The sequence below is a fragment of the Eriocheir sinensis genome, chromosome 2 (genome assembly GCF_024679095.1).
Source record: "Eriocheir sinensis breed Jianghai 21 chromosome 2, ASM2467909v1, whole genome shotgun sequence".
Classification (NCBI taxonomy): Eukaryota; Metazoa; Arthropoda; class Malacostraca; order Decapoda; family Varunidae; genus Eriocheir; species Eriocheir sinensis.
In genome coordinates, this window is record NC_066510.1 from 3,359,289 (window position 1) to 3,385,636 (window position 26,348).

Here is a 26,348-nt window from a genome sequence, read left to right on the forward strand (position 1 = left end):
GACGAGGCATCAGCTGTTTCCCAGGTACCGGAGGTTGCCGCCCGTCGCCGGACAGTCCCCAAGCATCGTGCATGTTTCAACTGCGGGGACACACACCTGCTAGGTAAGGCTTCCTGCCCTGCAAGGACACTGACGTGCTGCCGCTGTGGTAAAACCGGGCACCTAGGTAAGGTGTGTAGGAGCAAAGCAAGACAGACGGCGGCAGCGGAAGACACAGAAGCATCAGGTATCGTGGTGGCTGCTACTGGCAATCAGCCACAGCTTTGGGTCAACGTAAGCCACGCAAGAGAGGGGACTAGACAAGCCTCACTGCAGGTAGTGTCGGACACTGGGGCCCAGGTGTGTGTAGCTGGGCCATCGCTGCTGACCGAACTCAACATCAAGCCGGCCACCTTGAAGCGTCGAGCCGGTCTACTAGATGTGGCTAACGCTATAGTGTTAAAACCCATGGGCTCCACCACCTGTCACATTGAGTACAGCGGCCGCACGACGACCCAGGAGGTATTCTTCCTCGAAACAGCCAGCCGCTGTTACATCTCTCTAGAGGCATGCAGGGAGCTGGGATTGGTTCACCCTGACTTCCCGCACCAGTCTCCTGTGGTGGCGTCCCTCGTTACGGGTAGCAACAGCACCGGAGAGGAGCCATCTGTCGTAGTGCCCCCTAAACCGACTGCGGTCCCATTCCCGGCGCTCGAAGAAAACGTGCCCCGTCTGGAGGAGTGGGTCCTCCGTCACTTCTCCGCGTCCACCTTTAACACTGACAGGTGCCCTCTCCCAGTGATGGCAGGCAAGCCGCATCAGATCCACCTCCTCCCAGACGCCAAGCCACACGCCTGCCACACCCCAGCTCCGGTACCAAGACACTGGGGAGCGGAGGTGAAGAAACAGCTCGACGAGCATGTGAGGAAGGGGAGACTCGAGCCAGTGCCGGTTGGAGAGGCCACAGAATGGTGCGCAAGAATGGTAGTAGTTGCGAAAAAATCCGGCCAGCCCCGACGTACCATCGACTACCAGAAACTCAACGCTGCCTGTCTGAGAGAGACACATCACACCGCCACCCCCTTCGACATGTTATCCGGGGTCCCCCGCCACGTCTACAAGACAACAGCTGATGCACACTGGGGATTTCATCAAGTGGAACTGCATGCGGATAGCAAAAGACTAACCACCTTCATCACCCCATGGGGTCGCTACAGGTACTGTAGGACCCCCATGGGGCACTGTGCAGCCTCGGACGCATACACCAGGAGGTTCGACGACGCCATCGCAGGCATCTCGAGGAAGCTGAAGTGCATCGATGACACCCTCATTTACGATGCCAGTGAGAAAGACGCCTTCTGGCACGCGTACGAGCTGTTGGAGACCTGTGCCAAGAAAGGTATAACCCTCAAGTCCGAGAAGTTCAAGTTTTGCAGGAGGGAAGTCAACTTCGTGGGGTTCCACATAGGCTGGGACTCTTACAAACCCACCGAAGAGAAACTGGCCGCTATCAGAAACTTCAGCATGCCAGCCAAGCCATATCTAACCGACATCCGCTCCTGGCACGGCTTCGTCGACCAGCTCGCACCCTTCCTCGCCACAGCACCAATCATGGAGCCGTTCAGGGATCTACTACGGAGGCCGCAGGGAAAACGGGTGTACTGGGACGACAACCTGCAGGAAAAGTTCCAGCAAGCAAACGATGTGATCTGCCTTCTAGCCAAGAAAGGCCTCGCCTACTACGACAAGGGCAGACCCACCATCGCTATCACGAACTGGAGCAAAGTGGGAATCGGCTTTGTCATGCTGCAACAGTATTGCTCCTGCCTGTCGAGAGAGGCCCCCTTCTGCTGCAAGAACGGATGGCGCCTCGCGCTCTGCGGCAGCCGTCACCTGACAGCTGCTGAGACAGGGTACGCTCCTGTGGAGGGTGAGGCTCTGGCCGTCGCCTGGTGCCTCCGCAAGGCGTTTCTCTTCTTGCTCGGGTGCCCCAACTTGCTCATCATCACCGACCATCGCCCACTTGTCAAGCTTCTGGGAGACAGAGCTCTGAAGGACATCGTCAACCCGGGACTGTTTGCCCTGAAAGAGAAGACACTGCAGCACAGGTTCCAGATCAAGTACCTCTCAGGGAAGCGGAATTGTGCTGCAGACCTCCTCTCACGTTATCCAGCCCTCTGCTCGCAACCGTATACCGTAGACGAGGAACAGGCGGACGACCTGGAGAATGCGGTAGCAGCAGCGACAATAGCAGCACTCACCAACGATGACGCTGTCGTACTGGACAACACAATGGTGTTGCAGGCAGCAGCTGAGGATCCGGTGTACAAGTTGCTCATAGCTAAAGTGGCGGCAGGTGATTGGCACCCACACTGAGCCCAGGTGCTGCCCTGTCTCCGCCAGTTCTATGGGGTCAGGGACAGACTGGCGTTGTCACAGGGCCTAGTGACATACACGTATGACCAGGAATCTGTCCGTCTCGTGATACCCGAGGGCCTTCGTCAGCAAGTAGCAGCCAACCTCCACGTAGGTCACCAAGGACTCGACGGCATGTTTCGGAGGGCAAGGCAATCAGTATACTGGCCTGGCATGGAGGGCGACCTGCAGCACTACAGAGACTCCTGAGGCACCTGTAATATCCACTCGCCGTCCCAGGCAGCAGAGCCCCTCATCCTAACGCCTGTACCAGAGTATCCCTTTCAACAAACGGTGGCAGATCTGTTCCACCTCGACGGGCAGGTCTACCTAGCGTACGCAGACAGACTCACAGGGTGGCTAAAAATAGCCCATCTTCCCAGTGGTGCCACCTCCAACAAGCTCATGGCCCTATTCCGCCGGTACTTCGCACGGTGGGGCGCACCAGAGGGCATTTCGATTGATGGCGGAACAACCTAACCAGTGAAGAAATGCGCGGGTTCATGAAGAAGTGGAACGTGGAAATGAGGATCGCGTCAGCCCACTTCCCGCAATCAAACGGCCGAGCAGAGGCGGCGGTGAAGTCGGCCAAGAGGCTGCTGCGCGAAAACACAGGCACCGGGGGCAGTCTGGATGCTGACAAAGCGTCACTGGCTTTGCTACAGTACCTCAACACTCCCCTACGAGGCTCGGACAAGTCACCAGCACAGCTAGCCACTGGGAGACAACTGCGTGACGGCGTACCTGTTCCCCGGCAGTACTACAAGGTTGATGTGCAGTGGAAGCAAGCCCTCCGCGCTAGAGAAGTTGAGGTAGCACAACGCCACGCTGAGATCGTGGAGAAACAAGGAACGCCAAGGACCCTGCCCCCATTGGAACCAGGCACCCAGGTGTAGGTGCAGAACCAGTCTACCAACGCCTGGGACAGACGCGGCGTCATTACCGAGGCCCTTCCACATCGGCCGTATACAGTGAAGCTGGACGGGAGTGGCCGCCTCTCACTATGGAATCGCAGGCACCTACGGGCTGTGCGAGTCACTCAGCAATCCTCAGACGCCGTGCCCTCACAGCCATCACCACCTCGGTCGCCACCTCCAGAGAGGCCCCAACGCCCTCGAAGAAAGGTAGTGCGGCCAAGATGGATGACAGATTTTGTGACGATTGCGCCCACTCGGTAGAGTGTGTGCGTGTATGTGTGTAACGTGTGTGGGTAGTTGTATACGGAATTGAACATTTCAGGTTTAATGTTACTTTTGGACTCATTATTAGATACTTTAGGTGTACATGTTTATACACGTATATCTTGGGGGGGGGGGGGGGATGTACGATATGTTGGGTATTGTTGTAGCAACAGCGGGCCGCGTTCCCGCCACTTCAGTTTGTACCAGGGCGTCACTAGTAAAGGACCACACACGTCCCCTGTGTCTTACTCATCCTACAGTAACTGATTCGCACTTGGAGCAATCCATGAAGTCGATTGAAAGACATAGGAGAGGCACCTCAAAGGCTCACCTAATTAAAGGACCCAACACCAAGGAGCCGAGAGCTTGGAAATCGTTCATGTCAAATGATGGAAATAAAGAGCAGTTGATCGAATTCCTCTTCAAGGAATGGACAAGACAGTTATGCAGGAAAGCTACAGGGCCGGGAGATTTTCTTCGTACATGGGGAGAGCTGCACCAGGCTCCACAGTCGAGATGGCGCCGAGACAATGGCAGAATGTGAGATAGACTTGTGCTCTGATCAAGAGGAGGCGGATACAAGAATAATACTGCACCTTCTGCACATTTCCAAAGAGACCCAGGAAGATGTTCCAATCGTAGTCAGATCCTCCGACACTAATGTATTCGTGTTACTTGCACATTTCTCACATCGGATAAAGCAGAAGATCCTATTCGATACTGGAGTAAGTAACAAAAGGCGCCTCATTGATGTACAGCATCTCTAGGAGAGGACATGTGTGCTGCATTACCACCATTACATGCCTTGGCAGTGATTCTACAAGTGTTTTCGTGGGAAAAGGAAAGCAGATTCCATTGAAAACACTGAAAGAACACTCGGACTTCTTTGAAGTTTTCAATGCACTTGGGAGATCACCTGAAATACCCAGCTACATCACAGTTTGGAATACTTTGTCTGCCTTCTCTACCAGAAACGCACGCCAACCACTAACTTCAACACTCTTCGCTACTTAAAGTTTGCCGAACGTTTCAAAGCAAAGAGTGGGAAACCTCTTTCAAGTTACAACGGCACAGACATGAGCGTCCTTCCACCTTATAGAGACTCATTGAGACAGCATGTCAGGAGAGCCAGCTACCAGACCCTTATTTGGTATCGAGCGGATCAGGCAACGCAGCGTATTCCTCAACCTGTTGCATGGCCATAGTTGGGAAACAGAAGATGGATGCTTGACAATCAAATGGACTGATGGGGATTTGATGCCTCAGGAATTAACTGATATTCTGGTTGAACAACGAGATCAGGAGGACCAGGATGATAGCGAAGATGATGAGATGGAGAATACGTATGACGTGATCTTTGAGGAGGATGAGGAAGATGATGAGAAGAAGGAAAGGGAGAACCAGGAAGAGGAGGAGGAGGGTTTGTGACCCTGGTGTCTAAGGGTGCGTTCCCACCAAACCATTCAATTCAATTCCATTCCATTCAATTCACGTCATTCAATTCTTTTTGAATGAACACCGTTCCAACCAACGCCATCAGCTTACTTTTCATTCAGGTCATCTAGTATGCAATAAGCCTTCGTGCGAGATGGACGTCAGTGACCTAGCACGAATAACATTGTTGTTGTTGCAGCGGCGTAGAAGGCGTAGGAAACGAAGGAATATGTGGATGGTACGAGTGAGGATTCTTGTATTTTTATTTCATTCATTTTTCCTTTATATATATTTCTGCGAAGCGCTTCGCAGAAATATATATAAAGGAAAATGGATGGGGGACTAGATAAGTGTACCTCTGACAGTGATACCATACGGACACTCTGTGATTTACTCATCTAACAAAGGTAAGCAAACACCATCACTTCTATGAATTCTACCCCTAACCATCACTCAATACATCTTTTCAAAAAACCATCACAATAACACCGATGTTAGGACTGATGTTTCCCCATAAAATTACAGAAGTGATACTCTACACACACACTCACTCACAACTGAAGCGGTTGCTCTGTGATGGCAACGACAACTGAACACGTTCAATACGAGAACCAAACACGTAATAGACCTGTAATTAATATAGATAATTGCAGATTGTTTCTTACACGAATATTAAGTTATGAAAATTAGCAGAAAAATATAAATATTAGACAATATACATGGCGCTACCTGCAAAATTATTATATATTATAGTCGAATGATTGTCATTCAAGAGAGAAAAATGGAACCAGATGCATCATTGAATGAGAATGGCCAGGAATTGAATGGAATGGAATTGAATTGAATGACCCGGTGGGAACGCTTACATAGGAATTAACGTGATCCATCATAGCCACTCATGAATGACAATGAATTGAATGGAATGGAATTGAATTGAATGGTTTGGTGGGAACGCACCTTAACACAGGATGAAGGTGGACTAGCAAACTTTTAGGCATGGAGGAATAAATTGTATAAACGCATAAATATTGGTAATTATCCATTAGAACAGTTTTATACCATGACCGGCTAAACATTCTCTACAGTACCTTTAAGAATGAGCTACAAAAGTATTTTTGGGCATGTTACTTATATCAATATAACTGTAAACCATATTTTTCTCAGTAATAAATCATGAAAAACTGTTTACTATGCCTCAATTTCTGTATTTTTTCAATGTGGATAACACTGTAAGATGCATTCTCTTTCCTTGACCTTTTTAACCTCTGGTGACCTGTTTCTTGCATATTGTTGATTTTAATTGAAAGAGGGCATAAAGCCGATCATTTTGAGCCATAATGTATTGTTCTTTGATTATAAGTAATGAAGATATCGATATTCATATTTCCCCTAACCCTAAAATCAATAGCGTACAAATACACCCCTAACTTTGACATTGCCCCATGCCCTTACCCACCGCTAATCTAAGTGCAGACAAGCAGATTCATAAATGGCACACCTAGGGGTATCCAAAAATACTAGTGGCCGAAAATCCCCAAGGGGGGGAGGGGGGTTACGGTAGCCCTTGGCCTATTAAGGTAAAAGTAAATTTAAGGGCAAACGTCAGTGCTGCACATTGCGTCGCCGCTCATCACGGTCACCTCTGTCACTGAGCTGGTGGTAGTTAGAACCCGCTACTCGGGGACACAGGGCCAGTGTGACATCCTAAGTAGTAACAAATGTACGGAAGTGGGGGTAGCCTCGGCGGGGGGGGACTGGAAGTGGGGGTTGGGGAGTCAGCGGGGGGGTTACGGAAGAGGGGATATCTGGACCCCCCCCTACCATCTCTTTTACCTTTTCACCAACCCCCCCCCCACACCCCTCGCCCCCCCCCCCCACCCCACCCCACCCCACCCCCACCCCTCTCAGGGTGGGGGTACGGAAGCGGGAGGGTGACGGGAGTAGGGGTGCCCAGCAGGGAGGGGGGGGGGGGTGACGGGAGAGGGGGTACTTGAAGGGTTAAGATAAGATCGTAAGCCTCGAATGACCACGAGATTATAATCACGGAAAAGGTTAAAGACGCGTGCTGCCGCCCCGCCCCGCCCCGCCCCACCCCGAGCCCACGCAATCCTGTCGCATCCTGTCGTCGCACGATGTCGCCGCAGCGTCCGCTGCTGCCGCCGCCGCGCACATTTCGCGAGTCTTTTTTTTTTTTATATGAGCCAGATCGAAACATAGAAGCGTTTTATCTACATGTTTCCACAAATCGAATAAACTTTAAGACAATTATTGTTTTTTTTTTCATCCATTTTTTTATAAAGGGCATATAAACAAGTCAAACTAACTCAATGTTTATTGGAATTTGGTCAAATTATGATTACAGCCTCCTTCTCTTCCTCCTCCTCCTCTTCCCCTGTAGAATTATCGGGATGACCGTAAGACCGTGACTCCAAGGTGCTAATGTAGTATCTTTTGTCCTCAACTACAGATATCCCTCTCTTGGGATATTTTACTGTACTCATTCGTCCATTGCGCACTGTGAATCCCTGATAGCCAAAGGTAAATGTTTGCTTCTGGAATAGGACGTCTTTGTATCGCTGATGAGCATTTTTTTTTCTTTATGAGCTTTGGAACGCTCTTACCTGAACTCAACCGGTCACCGTCTGCCAAGAGGATGGAGTAGCACTTTGGTCTTACACCTACAAATTCTGAGATGGTTCTTTCCCTCGCTTCAGACTTGAGAAATCCGAGCTTGCCTTTGTTGTCTGTGTTGTACAAGGAATGTGAGGAGCTAAAGTTACTTGTGTCTATATAGCTTTTAAAGGGTTCCTGCGAGTACTCTGTTAATAGATCAGGAGTTTCAGTTTCTGTTATTAAGGAATCAGTGTCACAATACACTAGTTTCGCCCGATCTCCGTAATGAGCGTTCATGATACTGTAAAAGAAATCATATAGTCGCAGCTTGGACAGCTCTAGGATGTAGTAGCCAATGTAGTTTGGATGATTCACCTGTGAATATTTCTTATGTCGAACTACAACTACATGACCATCATTGAAGGGTACAACACGTTTAAAGTAAGGACTTCGGACCAGCTTCAAAAATTTTTCGCGGTTGGTGACAATATCTACGTCTTCACTATATTTGGCCGCGTTCATCAGGAATCGACCAAAAATGCTGTTTGAAATACACTTGATTGCAGTTTTCTTGATAGGGCAAGTAGCACTTTTGCGGGCTTCTATGTTATCCTGAATGAAGTCCGCAAGAAAGTGCTTTTGCTTAAACATATAAATAGCATGCACTTTTTAACAACCCGGCCTAGTTGAATAAGCAGTTTAAGGAGGGACAGAGCAAACAGCATTTTCTCCTGAGCAACATGTGTTCCAATCAGTTTTATGTTCTTACACGGTATTGGACGGTTTTCTTCATACCATTCGTGTGCGGCTGACGATATATCTCTATTGATGATATTGTGTCTTCTGATGGTCAGTGGGAGGTCATCCGTTTTCTCAATGACTTCACGTGAGACAGCTACAGTATCGCACAGAATGAGGTATCCAAAATCGACATCGGTTGCTTGATTGACCTAGCTCCCCTCCCGCTTAAAAACCAGTGCATTTCTGTCTCATCTAGTTTTCTCATATCTCCACATGGTAACTTCTCTTGCATTACAGTGGGATAAAGACTGTTGAAGTCAAGATATGAAAGGAAAGTGTTTCTATCATGTTTTAGATTAAACTGAGGGTTCGTGTAGATGTTATTGGTGCGTACAAAACGACGCACAACACTTGTGTAGCCCCCACGCACATTTGTTTGAATGCAATGATATATGTCTGGGCTATTAAGCACCTCTAATTGCTGCTGTGTTTTAACAGAAAAGAGTCATAGGCAAATCCTGGCAGGCTAACATAATTTACAATATCCAACCTCCACTGGGTTTTCAAAATACCTCTCCACTCTACGAAGACATCGCATAGAAGGCCAACATCCACTTTTACATAAAGCAACAAATAGTCCATCAGGCTCTGACACCCAGCTACTTTCCAAACATTCTGAGCATCTTTATAATCACTTTCGGAAAGTCCTGCTTCTTGAAGCGAATTGAAAAAATCTTCGCGGGATGGAAGACGTGTCTCAGAAAGTCGTTCCATCGAATCCATATAGTCATAACAAAAAACCTGCTTTCCCTTGATCAATAATGGTAACGCAGGTGCTGGCACATCTTTCAACATCTGTTGTGTGTATGAGTTCGTTCCCATTGCTGATGAATTGGTTCGCTAAAGCCGCGAGTGAACCAGACATAAAGACATACACGTCAATAAATCTCAAGTCATTTATGATGACTTCATGGTATTTGTAAACTGAATGTTTTGGTCTTAGTTTGATTTTCAAAGTCAGGTAGCGTTAATTCACGCTGGATTAACGTCATGTCGTAATCCGCATTATGTGCAATGAGAGTGCGCTGCAATTTGTGATTTTTTTCATTTGAAGGTTGCATCTATTACAATAAGCTTCAATGTAATTGTTTCCTGATTTTACATGGTCATGATGTTTTACTCCTTTACCTTTTAAAACCCGTATTTACAGAGAAGACAGTGAGTTTGTTCATTGTGACGTGCCGTATCTTCATCGGTCATATTGATTTTATTGTAGCCTTTAGAAAATTTTAACTTCTTCCAGGAGTGTGGGTTCAGCCAATGTAAGTTTGTTCTATATTCAAAACAGTGTGAGTTTAGCTAATGTAAGTTCGTTCTATATTCAAAACAGTGTGAGTTCAGCTAATGTAAGTTCGTTCTTTATACAAAACAGTGTGAGTTCAGCTAATGTAAGTTCGTTCTATAATCAAAACTGTGTGAGTTCAGCTAATGTAAGTTCGTTCTATATACAAAACAGTGCGGGTTCAGTTAATGTAAGACCGTTCTATATACAAAACAGTGTGAGTTCAGCTAATGTAAGTTCGTTCTATATACAAACCAGTGTGAGTTCAGCTAATGTAAGTTCGTTCTATATACAAAACAGTGTGAGTTCAGCTAATGTAAGTTCGTTCTATATACAAAACAGTGTGAGTTCAGCTAATGTAAGTTCGTTCTATATACAAAACAGTGTGAGTTCAGCTAATGTAAGTTCGTTCTATATACAAAACAGTGTGAGTTCAGCTAATATAAGTTCGTTCTATATACAAAACAGTGTGGTTCAGCTAATGTAAGTTCGTTCTATATACAAAACAGTGTGAGTTCAGCTAATGTAAGTTCGTTCTATATACAAAACAGTGTGAGTTCAGCTAATGTAAGTTCGTTCTATATACAAAACAGTGTGGGTTCAGCTAAAATGGTTTACAGCATTACTTCCACAATAGGATCCGCTTTCTACTGTTTCTCCGTTTCTATTCACTATAATGTAAGCATACGCTATGGCAAAGTGATATCTCTTTACACCCATTCGAAGAAGGTTTTATGAGAATACTCTCAAAGTCATAGAATGCTAAATAAGATGGCTCATATGCTTTAGCATGATTAATAAATTTCACAGTATATCCCGCAGGTGGGAATCTTAGTCTTGTGATCATCATTGGGTGCTCAGCAAGCGTTGTCTTGTTCTCACAGGCACACAAATTTCCATGCAGTTTTTCCATGCTGCATGGTTCTTTTTCATTTCCCCGCCGTAGGATAGTTTCCTTAAGCAGTTAATTAGAACACCAACGAGGAAAGAAAATATTTTGGATTTGTTGTTAACTAATAAAGAGGACATAATAAGCAACATTGAGGTTGGGGGTTCATTAGGTAACAGTGATCATAAGGAAATTAGATTTAATATTAAATGGGAGGATAGAGTCAGCAGAAACAACGCTTAATACCTGACTTCAGGAAGGCGGACTTCGAGGGTTTAAGAAAGCAGCTGCAAAGGCTTAAGAGAGTAAGATCAGAAGTAGCTGAGAGCTTAAACCATAGGGTTCGTAATGTTGGGAGTATAGAACGTGTAAGAGTTCCCTTATCCTGGAGTTCACTATTGGAATATGCGTTCACCTGGGAGGCTCTCCAACAATGTTTGAGCGAAACTGTAGGGATTCAGGAGTATTTATACCCAAATCAACAAGAAGATATCCATAAGGACGTGAATATATATATATATATATATATATATATATATATATATATATATATATATATATATATATATATATATATATATATATATATATATATATATATATATATATATATATATATATATATATATATATATATATATATATATATATATATATATAGGCCCATTAGTCTAACTTCGGTTGTAGGTAAGCTACTTGAGGGCATAATTAAAGACAAAATTGTGAGTTACCTTGAAAGCCACTCATTAATTGGGGACTCACAACATGGCTTCCGAAACAAAAGATCCTGCCTATCAAATCTATTAACCTTTTATAACGACCTCTTCACTGTTTATGACGTAACCAAATCACTGGACGTAGTCTATCTTGATTTCCAGAAAGCGTTTGATAAAGTCCCGCATCATAAATTACTTTACAAATTAAAGCAAATAGGTATTGACGGTTAGGTAAACCAATGGATCGCGAATTGGTTGAGCAACAGACAACAAAGAGTAGTGATTGACGGATTTAACTCAGAGTGGGCGCCGGTCACTAGTGGCGTCCCTCAGGGCTCGGTTCTTGGCCCAGTGCTCTTCATTATTTACATCAACGATGTGGATGTTGGACTCAATAACCGCATTAGTAAATTTGCAGACAACACAAAGATTGGTAACTCGGTTCTCACTGACGAAGACAGGCAAAGCCTCCAAGAGGATTTGCACAAAATTTCAGCTTGGTCGGATAGATGGGAGATGCCCTTTAACGTAGACAAGTGCCAGGTCCTTCAAGTTGGAACGAGGAATAAGAAATTTGATTACGAAATGCGCGGCGTTAAACTCAAAAGCGTTCAATGCGTCAAGGACTTGGGGGTCAAAATAGCGTCAAACCTCAAATTCTCACAGCAATGCATCGATGCAGCAAATAAAGCGAACAGAATGTTGGGCTTCATTAAAAGAAACTTTTTATTTAAGAATAAAGATGTAATACTCTGCTCTACAACAGTTTAGTCAGACCCCACTTGGAATATGCGGTACAGTTTTGGTCTCCCCACCATGCAAAGGATATTGCTAAATTAGAAGGTGTTCAGCGTCGGGCAACGAAAATTATCCCTTCCTTGCGCAACAAATCCTACGAAGAAAGGCTTTCTACCCTTAACATGTTCTCTCTTGAGAAACGTCGCCTCCGAGGAAAACTGATCGAATATTTTAAAATACTTAATGGTTTCACGAATGTAGACAGATCAACATTGTTTATGATCGATGACACTTTGCGCACGAGGAACAATGGCGTAAAACTCAGATGTAGACAAGTAAATTCAGACTGCACCAAATTTTTCTTCACCAACGTTGTAGTGCGAGAATGGAATAAGCTCCCACCATCAGTGGTCCAGTGTAACACGATTGACTCCTTCAAAAATAAGCTCGACCGTCACTTCCTTGAACTTAATATCAACTAGAGTAGAAATGCAACGTTTTGGAGTCTTCTGATTAATGTAAAATCACTTAGGTTTAAGGACAGACCACCAAGTCTGGACCATGGGGTCTGTGTGGTCTGATTTTCTATGTAAATTCTATGTAAATCTCTCTCTCTCTCTCTCTCACACACACACACACACACACACACACACACTACACTCCACACACCCCAACCACCCTTCCCCACTTCCCCCATTACTCATAACATAAATCTCATCGTACTTTGTATATGTTCAGCCTAATGGCTTCCAACAAATTAATAAACCATTAATTATTATTATTTTATTACACACACACACACACACACACACACACACACACACACACACACACACACACACAAACACACACACACACACACAAACACACAGACACACTACACTCCACACACCCCAACCACCCTTCCCCACTTCCTCCATTACTCATAGCATAAATCTCATCGTACTTTGTATATGTTCAGCCTAATGGCTTCCAACAAATGAATAAACCATTAATTATTATTATTTTATTACAAACACACACACACACACACACACACACACACACACACACACACACACACACACACACACACACACATTTCTTTTGGACCATTTTATAACACGTACACAATACCAATGCTACTAATTAATGGTTGTGTATTTTTCTCCTCCAGTCGGCGGCGGGGACGTCGTCGGGGTCATCGTCGTTAATGTTGGTGGTTATGACGATGCTGTTTGTCTTCATTAATTGGTCCAGTAAGTCTCGACAAATTTCATATACAGTACGTACATAAATTAACCCGTGCCGTATTTATTAAATGCAAGTACGCATAGGTGGGCAGTACCGAGGTACAAAGTATGGAGTACGTGTTAAGTTGCAGTAATTTCATGCACTGAAATTAGAATCGACGCTACATTTTGAAGCATATTTTGCCGTCACTCGGTACCAGTAGATTTTACTTATGTAACTTCATTCATCGAGTCATTGAAAAGGTTTTGAAGACCGCTTATGTGAAATATGGTGGCATCATTTTAAATGTAAGGCGTGTTGTCCACAGTTATACACATAGAGAACGTGTCAATACCATGCTGTATTGTGCTGAGTGACGCCAGCAAACTAGATCGGTGGCCATGTCACTGTGCCCCGTTCATCCAAAGCTGACAGCTTCACACACCTCACTCCCACCCAGGTTCCTAACACCACCCTGTGATATCAACAAAATCTGAGGCAACCAATCGAGAAATTTCTTTACCATATTAGCACAAATCTGAAACATTAATGTAAAAGAAAGAAAGAAAGAAAAAGAAAAAATATATATATATATATATATATATATATATATATATATATATATATATATATATATATATATATATATATATATATATATATATGTGTGTGTGTGTGTGTGTACGGTATGTATCTATATATCAGGGTTGGCAATGATTAAATCAAATTGTATTAATCAAATGATTAAATCATTGATTATTTTACTAAAAAAAATCATGATTTTTATTTTTTTAAAGATTTTTTTAACTAAAAGTATTCCATAAGTTAAATGATGTGCTCCAAAGATGGTAAAGTAAAACAAGCTATTCATATGCAATGATTTATTTATTCTCTTCAAGGTATATTAAAAAAAAAAAAATTCCTACATTATTATATTCTCTTGCTCTAATGTTGCCAACTTGCCATATGTTTTTTACAAGGTATAAAATCAGCCTCCTTTAGTCTTTACTAACTTGGCAGCCAATGTATCATAAAAATAGCCAAAGTTAGCAACCAACCAAACAGTGACAGAATAAAAGTAGATATTCTTCTCTATGGTAATAATATAATATGTTGTCATGAAAATGACAACTTCAGGCAACTATATCTGTCCTAAACCTGGTACTGTACCAACTACAAACAACTACTGAACGAGTATGTATCTGGATCCTTGACTGTGTTCAGACTTACAGGCCATAAACTTGAACTTAATAACCTATGACTCAACAGGATAAATATATATATATATATATATATATATATATATATATATATATATATATATATATATATATATATATATATATATATATATATATATATAATAAAAATCAATAAAATTAAAAATCAATGATTATTTTTATTCTTTTTAAAAAATCTAAAAATCACCAACCCTTGTATATATATATATATATATATATATATATATATATATATATATATATATATATATATATATATATATATATATATATATATATATATATATATATATATATATATATATATATATATATATATATATATATATATATATATATATATATATATATATATATATATATATATATATATATATATATATATATATATATATATATATATATATATATATATATATATATATATATATATATATATATATATATATATATATATATATATATATATATATATATATATATATATATATATATATATATATATATATATATATATATATATATATATATATATATATATATATATATATATATATATATATATATATATATATATATATATATATATATATATATATATATATATATATATATATATATATATATATATATATATATATATATATATATATATATATATATATATATATATATATATATATATATATATATATTTTAGGGTAGGCGGTGGCCGAGCTGGTAGAGTACTGGGCCCACATTCACCGCGTGATGGACGACGCGGGTTCGAATCCCCACGCTACCACTCGGATTTTTCAGTCACCGCCGAGTGGCTTAAAACTACCCACATGCTGTCCTGAAGACCACCCATCAACCCGGACTCTAGAGGAAGCCGTCCAAGCGAATCAAGAACGAGTTCCGGGGGGCAGCATGAGCCAATGCAAGATGGCGCCACTATAAACACTCGCCTGCGCCAGAACGGGCTGGGCCGACCATCAAAACCCACCTGGAAGAAGCCTTGGGCTGACCATCAGGCCCCACCGGGAAGATGCCTACCGGCGCAATAGGCAACAACGTAAAAAAAAATATATATATATATATATATATATATATATATATATATATATATATATATATATATATATATATATATATATATATATATATATATATATATATATATATATATATATATATATATATATATATATATATATATATATATATATATATATATATATATATATATATATATATATATATATATATATATATATATATATATATATATATATATATATATATATATATATATATATATATATATATATATATTAGGAAATGCTTTCTACACCATATTTTTTCCTAAAATAACAAATTGATAATGTTGATAATACCTAATAAAACATAAGAACAAATATATTTTTCTTTACCCCATTAGTAAATCATTTTACAATAATGAAAAAACAAGTAAAGGCTGGATAGGGTGCTGTAGCAGGTATTTCAAAAATAGTAAAGCTACCCCTAAAAAGTGACGTTTTTGGTGGGCCCCAATAGATGGCGCTACTTCCGCACCCCCGAGGAATCACTACATACCACTATCTCTTGGTATATAGTTTCTTTGACTAAAACCTACCTACCCACCAGTCCTCACCTGACCACAGGTGTAGATGCATCCCGTGTGCTCCATTTTCTTTGATTTCGATGGGTGACTTTAGTATTTAGGATTAAGGAACTGAAGCATTCAGATAATTAATGGGCAGCTAGGGGTAAAAAAGACTGAGTAGAAGAGGATAAGGTGTTACAGAGTGTGTCAGGGTGGAAAGGAGAACTGTTCAATAGAGGATGATTGCGGCGAGTAAGAATATGTCAAAAAATACTTGGATAAGAAGGTTCATTACACACACACACACACACACACACACACACACACACACACACACACAGACAAACAAACAAACACATACGAGTATCTATCTATCTATCTATCTATCTATATCTCAGGCTGGACTATTCTCTTGATCTTGGCACCAGGTACCTCACTGCGCCATAATGTAGATGGAAACGCGTTGTTGGTGCAGAGCGTTTACTAGTGCTTTGTAAAGAGGTCTGAATTGTGTGGCGACCAGTGGGAGAATGCCTGCCCGCAGTGTGGCGGAGGCCAGAGGAAAAATGAGGTTGCTAAAGACGTAGCCAACCATAGGAGGCGTTAATATATTTAATATATTAACACAAGGGAAAGAATGAGAATTTACTGATTTTTTTTTTTTTTTTTTTTTGGGGGGGGGGACACGAGCAACGTGAAACATACAATGTTAGCAATCCTCAAATAGCTCATACTGTAGTGCCATGAAATTGTAGCCCCCTCCCCCTGTCGCCTTACAGTCCCTCCCCCCTCCCTGTTTTCCAGCAGACACCGTTTAGACACATGCCCGTTTCGCTTATGGTTGGCTGCGTCTTTAGCAACCTCATTTTTCCTTCTTACTAAATTTTGCTCACCAAAGCAATTAGTTCAAGTCTTTTGTAAACCCTCCCTACCTCCCACCTTTGTTCCCGACTTAATTGATCCCCAAAGAGAGCTAATTTAACCCTCCCTCCTCATAAATCAAGCCTTGAGACACTCCAATTTTCAACCACAAACGCGTCCCTCTCTCTTGCCGGACCCGCGGGCCAGTCTCCGTCCATCCGCCCTTTAGGTAAGACCTGCCTTCACGTTGCTCGTGTCAACCCCCCACCCCCCACACACACACACACAAAAAAAAAAAATCAGTAAATTCTCATTCTTTCCCTTGTGTTAATATATTAATATATACCTACATATCCAGTGTGTCAAGTAGTTAAGCCAGTCTCCGTTCATCCGCCCTATAGGCCCTGTTGGTAACCAGTCAGAGCGTCTCGTCGACTCCAGTTCACACATACACACACACACACACACACACACACACACACACACACACACTTCCCCCCTCCGTTTCCCCAAACGTATCACCCAAGTATTACTAATATGTAGTCGCGTCCTTGTTACCCTTGTGTGGCAGCCATAGGCTCGACAAGGGAAGTTTGTTAGGGTGTAAGGTTCTCAGTAGTAACTCCTTATATTTTTTTTTGTAATTTCACAAGGCCGGCCTTGGCTTTAGAGTCTAGAACAAACAATTATATCTTATCTTTGTAACAAATGTCTCAGTAAAATTCCCCTTGTAATTATATTATACTGTTTATTACTGTCCCTCTTTTAATCTTAAGGTTACGAGTTGACCAGCCGGACGACACACGAGGAAATCAGTACCTTCATGTCTCTCTCCCTCTTCAGTGTCTACGCTACCCCCTCAAGTGTTTTCTCCCGTCTTTCACCGGCGTAGTTGAGTGTAGTCAATCAGTCTTATTTTCTTCCCATTGAGCAGGGGGTTCCGACCCTCATCGTGGGGTGGTGGCAGCCTACCTCGTTCGCATTCAATTACGCGGGAGTATATTCAAGTCTTTAATTTGTTCTATGCTCAGTTATTTAATGCACATGCAGTCTCTAATTCAGTCTAATTCAGTAAAAGGAGTTAAAGAGCGCCCCCGTAAGATCCCGGGGCACTACACTGGTGGCAGCGGTGGGATATTTTCCTTATTGTGTGCCGGAAGCCCGATCCCCGTAACCATTTTGCCTCCCCATTTTTCCCAATTTCCTCCCGTCAAACAACCCAACACCACACTTAACATTCAACATACGCCCAACATTACACTAAACATTCAACGTACACCTAACACTGTGAATACCAAGAGAGACGTACAGCGGAGAGGCTTTCGGAGCGGGAGGCCAGCCCGGCCCACGACAGTGTGGCCGACGCGGGGAGTTGGCCGCCATGTGCCGCCGGACGCCGAGCCCGGCCTGGAGTCGTCCCGCCCCGCCCATTGCCCGGAGGGGGCTCGACAAGGGAAGTTTGTTAGGGTGTAAGGTTCTCAGTAGTAACTCTATATTTTTTTTGTAATTTCACAATGCCGGCCTAGGCTCTAGAACAAACAATTATATCTTATCTTTGTAACAAATGTCCCAGTGAAATTCCCCTTGTAATTATATTATTCTGTTTATTACTGTCCCTCTTTTAATCTTAAGGTTACGAGTTGATCAGCCGGACGACACAAGGAAATCCGTACCTTCACGTTTCCCTCCCTCTTCAGTGTCTACGCTACCCCCTCAATTGTTTTCTCCCGTCTTTCATCCGGCGTAGTTGAGTGTAGTAGGCGGTGGCCGAACTGGTAGCGTACTGGGCTCACATTCACCGCGTGATGGACGATGCGGGCTCGAATCCCCACGCTACCACTCGGATTTTTCAGTCACCGCCGAGTGGCTTAAAACTACCCACATGCTGTCCTGAAGACCACCCATCAACCCGGACTCCAGAGGAAGCCGTCCAAGCGAATCAAGAACGAGTTCCGGGGGGCAGCATGAGCCAATGCAAGATGGCGCCACTATAAACACTCGCCTGCGCCAGAACGGGCTGGGCCGACCATCAGGCCCCACCTGGAAGAAGCCTTGGGCCGACCATCAGGCCCCACCAGGAAGATGCCTACCGGCGCAACAGGCAAACGACGTAAAAAAAAAAAAAAAAAAAAAAAATCAGTCTTATTTTCTCCCCATTGAGCAGGGGGTTCCGACCCTCATCGTGGGGTGGTGGCAGCCTACCTTTTACAGTCGTTCGCATTCAATTAAGCGGGAGTTTATTCAAGTCTTTAATTTGTGCTATGCTCAGTAAGTTAACGCACATGCAACTTAAAGTAAGATTCAGTATTATAAAAGTTAAAGAGCGTCCCCGTAAGATCCCGGGGCACTACAATACTTGAGATACTGCATCAAAATGTAAGATGCATATCACTGCCCTGTTTGCAATAACTGGATCTTGTCTTTTACACAGATTAATCCATTTCTCTCTGTATTGTTCATTCTTTGGGAATCTGTGAAAAGTAATTCCATCGTTGCTTCAGTAATTTGAAAAACACCCATATACAGCAAAATAAGTGGGCATCATAGTTCACGTCTCGTTAGCCGTGTGCGTGATATTGGACGTGGCCAGTGAACAAATTTTGTTGTTGCTTGTATTCCTACTGGAAAATAGACGATTGAAAGGAATACAGATGAGACGAAGGGAAACGTAGGTGAGAACATGGATGCAGAGAAGAGGCAAGGTTCAAAATCCTAATGCGCATGGACCCGGTCGCCTAATCGCAGGTAATCTCCAGGTCAAACACAAGTGTTAACGAGAGGACTACCACCGGCCTTTTTTTTTTTTTTTTTTTTTTTTACATCTCTGCCTAAAGCCCCGGTAGGCTTCCTTCAGAGGCCTAGTGGTTGGTTTAAGCCCGGCATGGCGCGGGCAATTTTTATAGTGGCGCCAGTTAAGCTTGGCTTATGCTGCCCCCTGGAACTCATTTTTTATTCACTTGGACGGTTTTTTCTAGAGCCCGGGTTGATGGGTAGTCTTCAGGATAGCAATCAGAGCCTGTGGGTAGTCTTAGGCCACTCGGCGGTGACTGAAAAATCCCAGGTGGTAGCATGGGGATTCGAATCGACGTTGTCCATGGCGCGATGAATGCGGGCCCAGTATGATAACCACTCAGCCAGCCGCAGTCTGCCCGCGGTTTGCCCCCGCTTGCCGGCGGGTGACAGTCAGCAATCGCAAGTGTGCCGCCGGTCACAGTCGCAGTTTTTTTTTTTTTTTTTTTTGAGACTGCCGGTCGACCGGGGGCATCCCTGATATTTTTTTTAGAATTTTGAAGCTGAGCGGCGGTGGTCGGCGGCATCTACGGTCATCAAAATTAACCAGCGATGCATGGCGTCTTACTAGTAGTAGTAGAAGAAGTAGTAGTAGTAGTAGTAGTAGTCGTAGTAGTAGTAGTAGTAGTAGTACTACCAGAAGTTGTAATCGCACCAGCAGTAGAAGTAGTAGTAGTAGCAGCAGCAGCAGCAGCAGCAGTAGTAGTAGTAGTAGTAGTAGTAGTAGTACAGTAGTAGTAAAAGTAGTTGTAGTAGTAGTTGTAGCTAGTTGTTGTTGTACCATAAGTAGGGGTAATGTGTACCACCAGTAGAATCATATTATTATTATTATTATTATTATTATTATTATTATTATTATTATTATTATTATTATTATTATTATTATTAGTAGTAGTAGCAGCAGTAGTAGTAGTAGAGTAGTAGAATAGAAGAAGAACCCTAGAGAAGTAGTATCTTTGTAAAAGTCACTCCCATAAATTTGTCCTTAAAAGCATCTTTCAAATATTTCAACATTTACACAAGTATGTAATTATGACAAGCACTGTGGATGAGGTCTCTCCTCTGGTAAATAAAAGAATGTTTGAGCTGATCCAGCTTCCCCAGTTCAAAAAAAAAAAAAAAAAAAGTGATACGAAAGTAATAATTTAATAAAATAGAATGCCATAAATCATGTAAATTAAATTTGTGAATTTAAAAATACATTACACATGAGATGATGCACCTAACAGGATCTAATTCCATGGAGACAGCGATTTTCTCAGTAACCTTCATTATCTTTTGTGAGCTTTTTTGGTGTCCATGGAAGGATACGAGGTGGCAGCTGGTGTCTGATATATATGATTCAAATTTTTGTGAGTGTTTGGCTAAATATTTCATTTATAAAATGACACAATTAGCATGAACATAAATAGGAGTTTGTAAAAGTTCAGTTAATTACCACAAGGCACTATTCTAAACCTATTATCATGCCATACTCATCCAAGAGTGTGCCAACCTCTTTTTGAAACTCGTCACATCTGCATGAGCTAAATGGCTAGAAAGCAAATGTTATTCGTCCAGTTCACTTTTATGTACGTACCACTATTTGCCTGTCTCCATCTTGAAAATGAATGTCTTTATTTGACCTTAATATAATTGTATAAAACTATAAGCACCTTATCCTGTATGTTTGAAGCCCCTTTTCATGGCAGAAGATTTCACCCCAAAAACTATATGGGAATGGGTCAGGTTGTCAATCTGAGCAGCCCAATGCAACACCATGAGCAACACTCAAATTCATGCATTCAGTAAGAAAACCAATGATAAGAATAACTGATATGATTTATGTACTCAAATTAGCGACACCACATAGTTTGTACTTAATTAAGAGTGTGTTTCTCTCTCTCTCTCTCTCTCTCTCTCTCTCTCTCTCTCTCTCTCTCTCTCTCTCTCTCTCTCTCTCTCTCTCACACACACACACACACACACACTCAATTACTGCGGACAGATGACATAGAATGAATCTGAGTATGTTTTCCCGTCCGTGTGTATCATGACCATGTGGCCGGTGTTTGCATCGGTGGCTGTGTGTACAGGGAGGCTGGTGGCTGATGTGGGGATTATTATTTGTCCAGAGGTGGGTGCAGCTGAGTGTGGTGGTATTGGCTGCGGTGGTGGTGGTTGTGGTGGTGGTGGTGGGGCACATATGGTGTGTGAGCTAACTCCAGTGGTTCCAGGGATGGTGTATACAGGTGTGGTGTGTGTAGTGGAAAGAGTAGAATTGGCTATGGTCTGACTGGTTGGGCTGGTGGATGGAGGAGGGGGAGGAGGGAAGGGACCACTGGAAGGGATGTTGGGGGATGGGAATGAAGGTGAGAGGCAGCCCCCCGCCTGACTGAGGGATGCAGAGATGTGGTGTGGAGGAGCAGCCAGACTCTTAATGTAGTCAGTCATGTGATCTGTCAATGCAGCCACTTCATCCTGTGTCCCGGTGGGTGGGAGTGATGGGGTGAGGCCTGGGAGACGTGGCGGTCGACCATAAAGTAGTGTGAAGGGGCAGGCCGGCCTGGCGATCTGGGGAAAGGTGCGGTAAGACAGAAGGGCCGGTGGAAGGAACAGGTCCCATGTGTAGCGGTGGCTGCCACTGAGCCTGATCAAAGCTTCACAGAGAAGACCGTTGTGCCAGCTACTGGGCGCACCCACAACAGTGGACACACGCACATTTAAGCCCATGAGGGCACACAGACGTTCACTGAGTCGCACACAAAACTCTTCCTGGCTGGGACGGACCAGGAGCTCCTCCACTGCCCCATGGCGACCCACTACCTCAGCAAGAAAGGCTCCAACTATTTCAGTTGTGGCCTCTGTGATGGCAACAGCTTCAGCCCAGCCTGTAACACAGTCTGTCAGAATAGCAATATAGCGCCTGCCCTTGTGGGTTTCACTGAGTGGCCCCAGAAGGTCCAAGCCACAGCGAGTCATGGTTTGTTCAGGCGGGGTGGGCAGGACCAAGGCAGAGGCTGGGGTGGAGGCTGTTTCACACTTGAAAGTGCTCCCAGACCCAGGGGGGGAAGGAGCCCCAGGTTCTAGGATGGTGCCAATAACATCCAGACCAATCTGCTCCATGGCCCGGTCCACGATCCTGTACTTGGCATGTTCTAATACCTCGTTCCTACCCCGGGCACCTTGCTGTCCTGCTGCAGCTGCTGCGGCCTGTCCCACGCATGTAGCACACTCTACTTTCACATAGCCATGGACATCTTTGGCAATGGTACGCCAGTAGTAGTTGGTGCTGATCTTCTTGAGGCTGTGAAAGGAAGACAGTAAATATATAAATAGACAGATAGACATATATATATATATATATATATATATATATATATATATATATATATATATATATATATATATATATATATATATATATATATATATATATATATATATATATTTTTTTTACAGACGTCTCCCGCCGTTCGTGGCCTCACCGTTCACGGATTCGCTTACTACGCGGTTAGGGTAATTGCGACACCCCCCTCCGAACGCGGATGGAAACTCGCGTATACGCGGTCTGATCCTTACTAAGTGCCGCTTTCACAGTCACTTTTGTTTGTTTTGATCGTTACCTATGTGTATCATACCTAGGGTTTATTTCGCTCACTTTAACACTGTAATGTTCCGTTTGGGAGGGAAAGAGATGTTAAGTTATTCCAGTTTTATTAATTATGTTTTCTGTGTCCGAGATTAATGACTTTTCACTACAGTGCACGTAGGATACCCCTTTGTGTTAATATTCATATGTATATCCATATACATCCAGAATATTATTAATTGAGTGTTTACTGGGCCCTTGAAAGGTCCATTTGTTGCTGTTCCCGGCGGTACGCAGGTACAAACTTTATACCCGTTACCCCTCCGCCGCTGTTGCAGGCTCCGCCATGTTTGTTTACTCCTCAAAGCAGTAGCCTCGTGTCTCTAAGAAGCACCAGTTCTGGCAGGTCCCACTAAGTATCAAGGATTTTAAATGTATAATATTGGGATTTAGGGCTGTTTTCACTGTCACTTTTCTTTGTTTTGATTGCTACCAATGAGTTACAAACTAAATTATTTAAAAATGAAGAATTTTTATCCAATTTGGGGAATTTTGTCACTCAGATTTGGGAAAATTTGAACCATTGGCAGCACTGGTTTCACCTGTCATATTTTGATTCTGTGCCCTCAAATTACGTAAAACCAGTCATAGAACATTGTGTGCTTCCAAAATCACTTCACCTGATCCTTTCCAGCCTGCAGGGAGGCAGTGTGAGAAAGCCTCACTCCCTCACTCCCTCCCCTCACCAAGCTGTTTTCTCTGTACTCATTTTTTCTCTTAGTAGTTCATCTTTACTATCAGTTTCTGCACTGAATGAGCTTACACTTAACTCATTTCAGTAATTATTATTATTATTATTATTATTATTATTATTATTATTATTATTATTATTATTATTATTTTATTTTATTTTATTATTATTTTTTTTTTAGCCACTCTTGTTGAGACCTCGTCCTTGCCACCAACACACAAAGATTTTTTTTACCACAATCTCCAAGCTCATGGTCATTGATTATCTTATATATAATCACTACGAATTTCACCGGGTATTCGATTTATGCGAGTTCGAAATAAGCGAATTCGCTCATATGCGACTAACCTAAATGTGCCGGCGCTGGTGCGACTGGTTGGTGAGGTATGGTGGTCGAATCGCACTAGAGGGCGGCGGGTTCAAATGTTTTCCCGCACTTTCCTCGTCTATAATTAACCTTTTCCTCCCTCTAATATTTTGTTTGTTTATAATGTATTTTCATATTATATTTTACAGTTTATCTGTACTAATGTGCTTTATTGTTGCTTTAGTGCTTTATTATTGTGAAACGGTGCCGGAATAAATAATTAGAGGGTTCGAAAACGGGTCGTGGAACATAACCCCCTATATTTAATGGGATGATAGGTTCGATATATGCGAATTCACATAATGCGAGCTTTTTGCAGAACGTAACCCTCGCATATAACGAATACCTGGTGTATTTTTAAGCAATAGAATCCTCTTCATATTTAGCTAAAACTAAAGACTATAGGCACAATATCTGCTGCCCAACCATTGTTTGTCTTGGGAAAACTCCTCACATCATTCAATGCAGGGATGCAAGGAAAAGGCAAATTTTGGGCAGTTTTGGCCGGGTTGTATGCCCAGTCTGGGCTAAACTGTCTATTGCAGGACTCTTAAGGACTGGTGTGAACGCATTCCGCTACACTTCCTTGGCCTGTGAAGCTCATGCGCCCAAGATGGCGGTGCTGCCAAGCTGTTCAGTGAACAGTGCCCAAGCGAGCACTCCCTAGGTGGAGCAGCAAGCCTTGACGAGGCAGCTGCCTGGAGCCTCTCAATAATTTTTTTATTATTCCTTCTTTACTGATTTTTCTTCGGTCAAGAAGGTGGTCAGGAACTGAACCCCTCCAAAAAAATTATATGTATATCCTATGGATAAAAAATAGGTTTGTTATTTGACAATTTCATTATTCGACTACTTGTTATGGAACACAGCCCTGCCAAACTATGGGTCTTCTTGTATCGTGCTCAGTAATGCATCTTTCTGAGGGATGGAATATTTTCTTTTACTTTACATATGTTGTGTAGCTGACCATGTATGAAATAAAAACTTCATTCAGACCATGTCACAGCCAAATAATTACTGTACATATTAGCCTGCTGACTCATTGTACAAATAAAAAAACAAAAACTCACGTTCTGTTGATGCCATGGTGGCGGCCATCGGATTGAAGATGATTTGACTCTATGATCCTCTTCTTTTCCTTGATCCCCTTCACGACCTGCAGCACCCCATACTTCTTGTGGTTGTAGTAGAGGTCCTCCTTGCAGTATGTGAACGGTCGACATTTTTTGCGCCAGTTGCTCCGGCTGTCCTTACTCTTGATGCTTTCTGGGTACTTGTTTTTGGAGAGGTAGGTCAGGATCTCATTAAACTCCTGCTCCTCCATAACCTGCGAAGAGTTGTGAAGACATCTGAACCAGTGGAAGGCTGAGGTGGTGTGGTGTGAGGAGCTGTGTGGAGTGAGATGAGGATGTGTAGAGTGAGATGGGGCTGTGTAGAGTGTGATGTGGCTGTGCAGAGTGAGATGGGGCTGTGTAGAGTGAGATGGGGCTGTGTAGAGAGTGATGTGGCTGTGTAGAGTGAGATGGGGCTGTGTAGAGTGAGATGGGGCTGTGTAGTGTGTGATGTGGCTTTGTAGAGTGAGATGGGGCTGTGTAAAGTGAAATAGGCTGTGTAGAGTGAAGTAGGGCTGTGTAGAGTGAGGTAGGGCTATGTAGAATGAGATGGGGCTGTGTAGAGTGAGATGGGGCTGTGTAGAGTGAAGTGGGGCTGTGTAGAGTGAGATGGGGCTGTGTAGAGTGAAATGGGGCTGTGTAAAGTGAAATAGGGCTGTGTAGAGTGAAATTGGGCTGTGTAGAGTGAAATGGGACTGCGTAGAGGCGAGGTAGGGCTATGTAGAGTGAGATGGTACTGTGTAAGGGTTCGTTCACACTACAAGCAGAGCAGGGCAGAGCAGAGCAGAGCGGTTAGTAGCGGCATTAATT

At 43.0% G+C, this 26,348-nt stretch overlaps 1 protein-coding gene across 3 annotated transcripts in view; it reads right to left on the bottom strand.

Annotated features, from left to right (window-relative positions):
• Positions 1-18,800: 18,800 nt before the first annotated feature.
• Positions 18,801-26,348, bottom strand: part of LOC126998589 (uncharacterized) — a 43,983-nt gene continuing 36,435 nt past the window's right edge. For all 3 annotated transcript variants that reach the window (XM_050860434.1, XM_050860445.1, XM_050860456.1), the window contains 2 exons: positions 25,497-25,753; positions 18,801-23,023 (listed from right to left, as the gene is read on the bottom strand). In XM_050860434.1, coding sequence (XP_050716391.1) covers positions 21,712-23,023; positions 25,497-25,750 — 1,566 coding nt within the window. In that variant the 5' untranslated portion in view covers positions 25,751-25,753 and the 3' untranslated portion in view covers positions 18,801-21,711. The remainder of the gene's footprint in view (positions 23,024-25,496; positions 25,754-26,348) is intronic.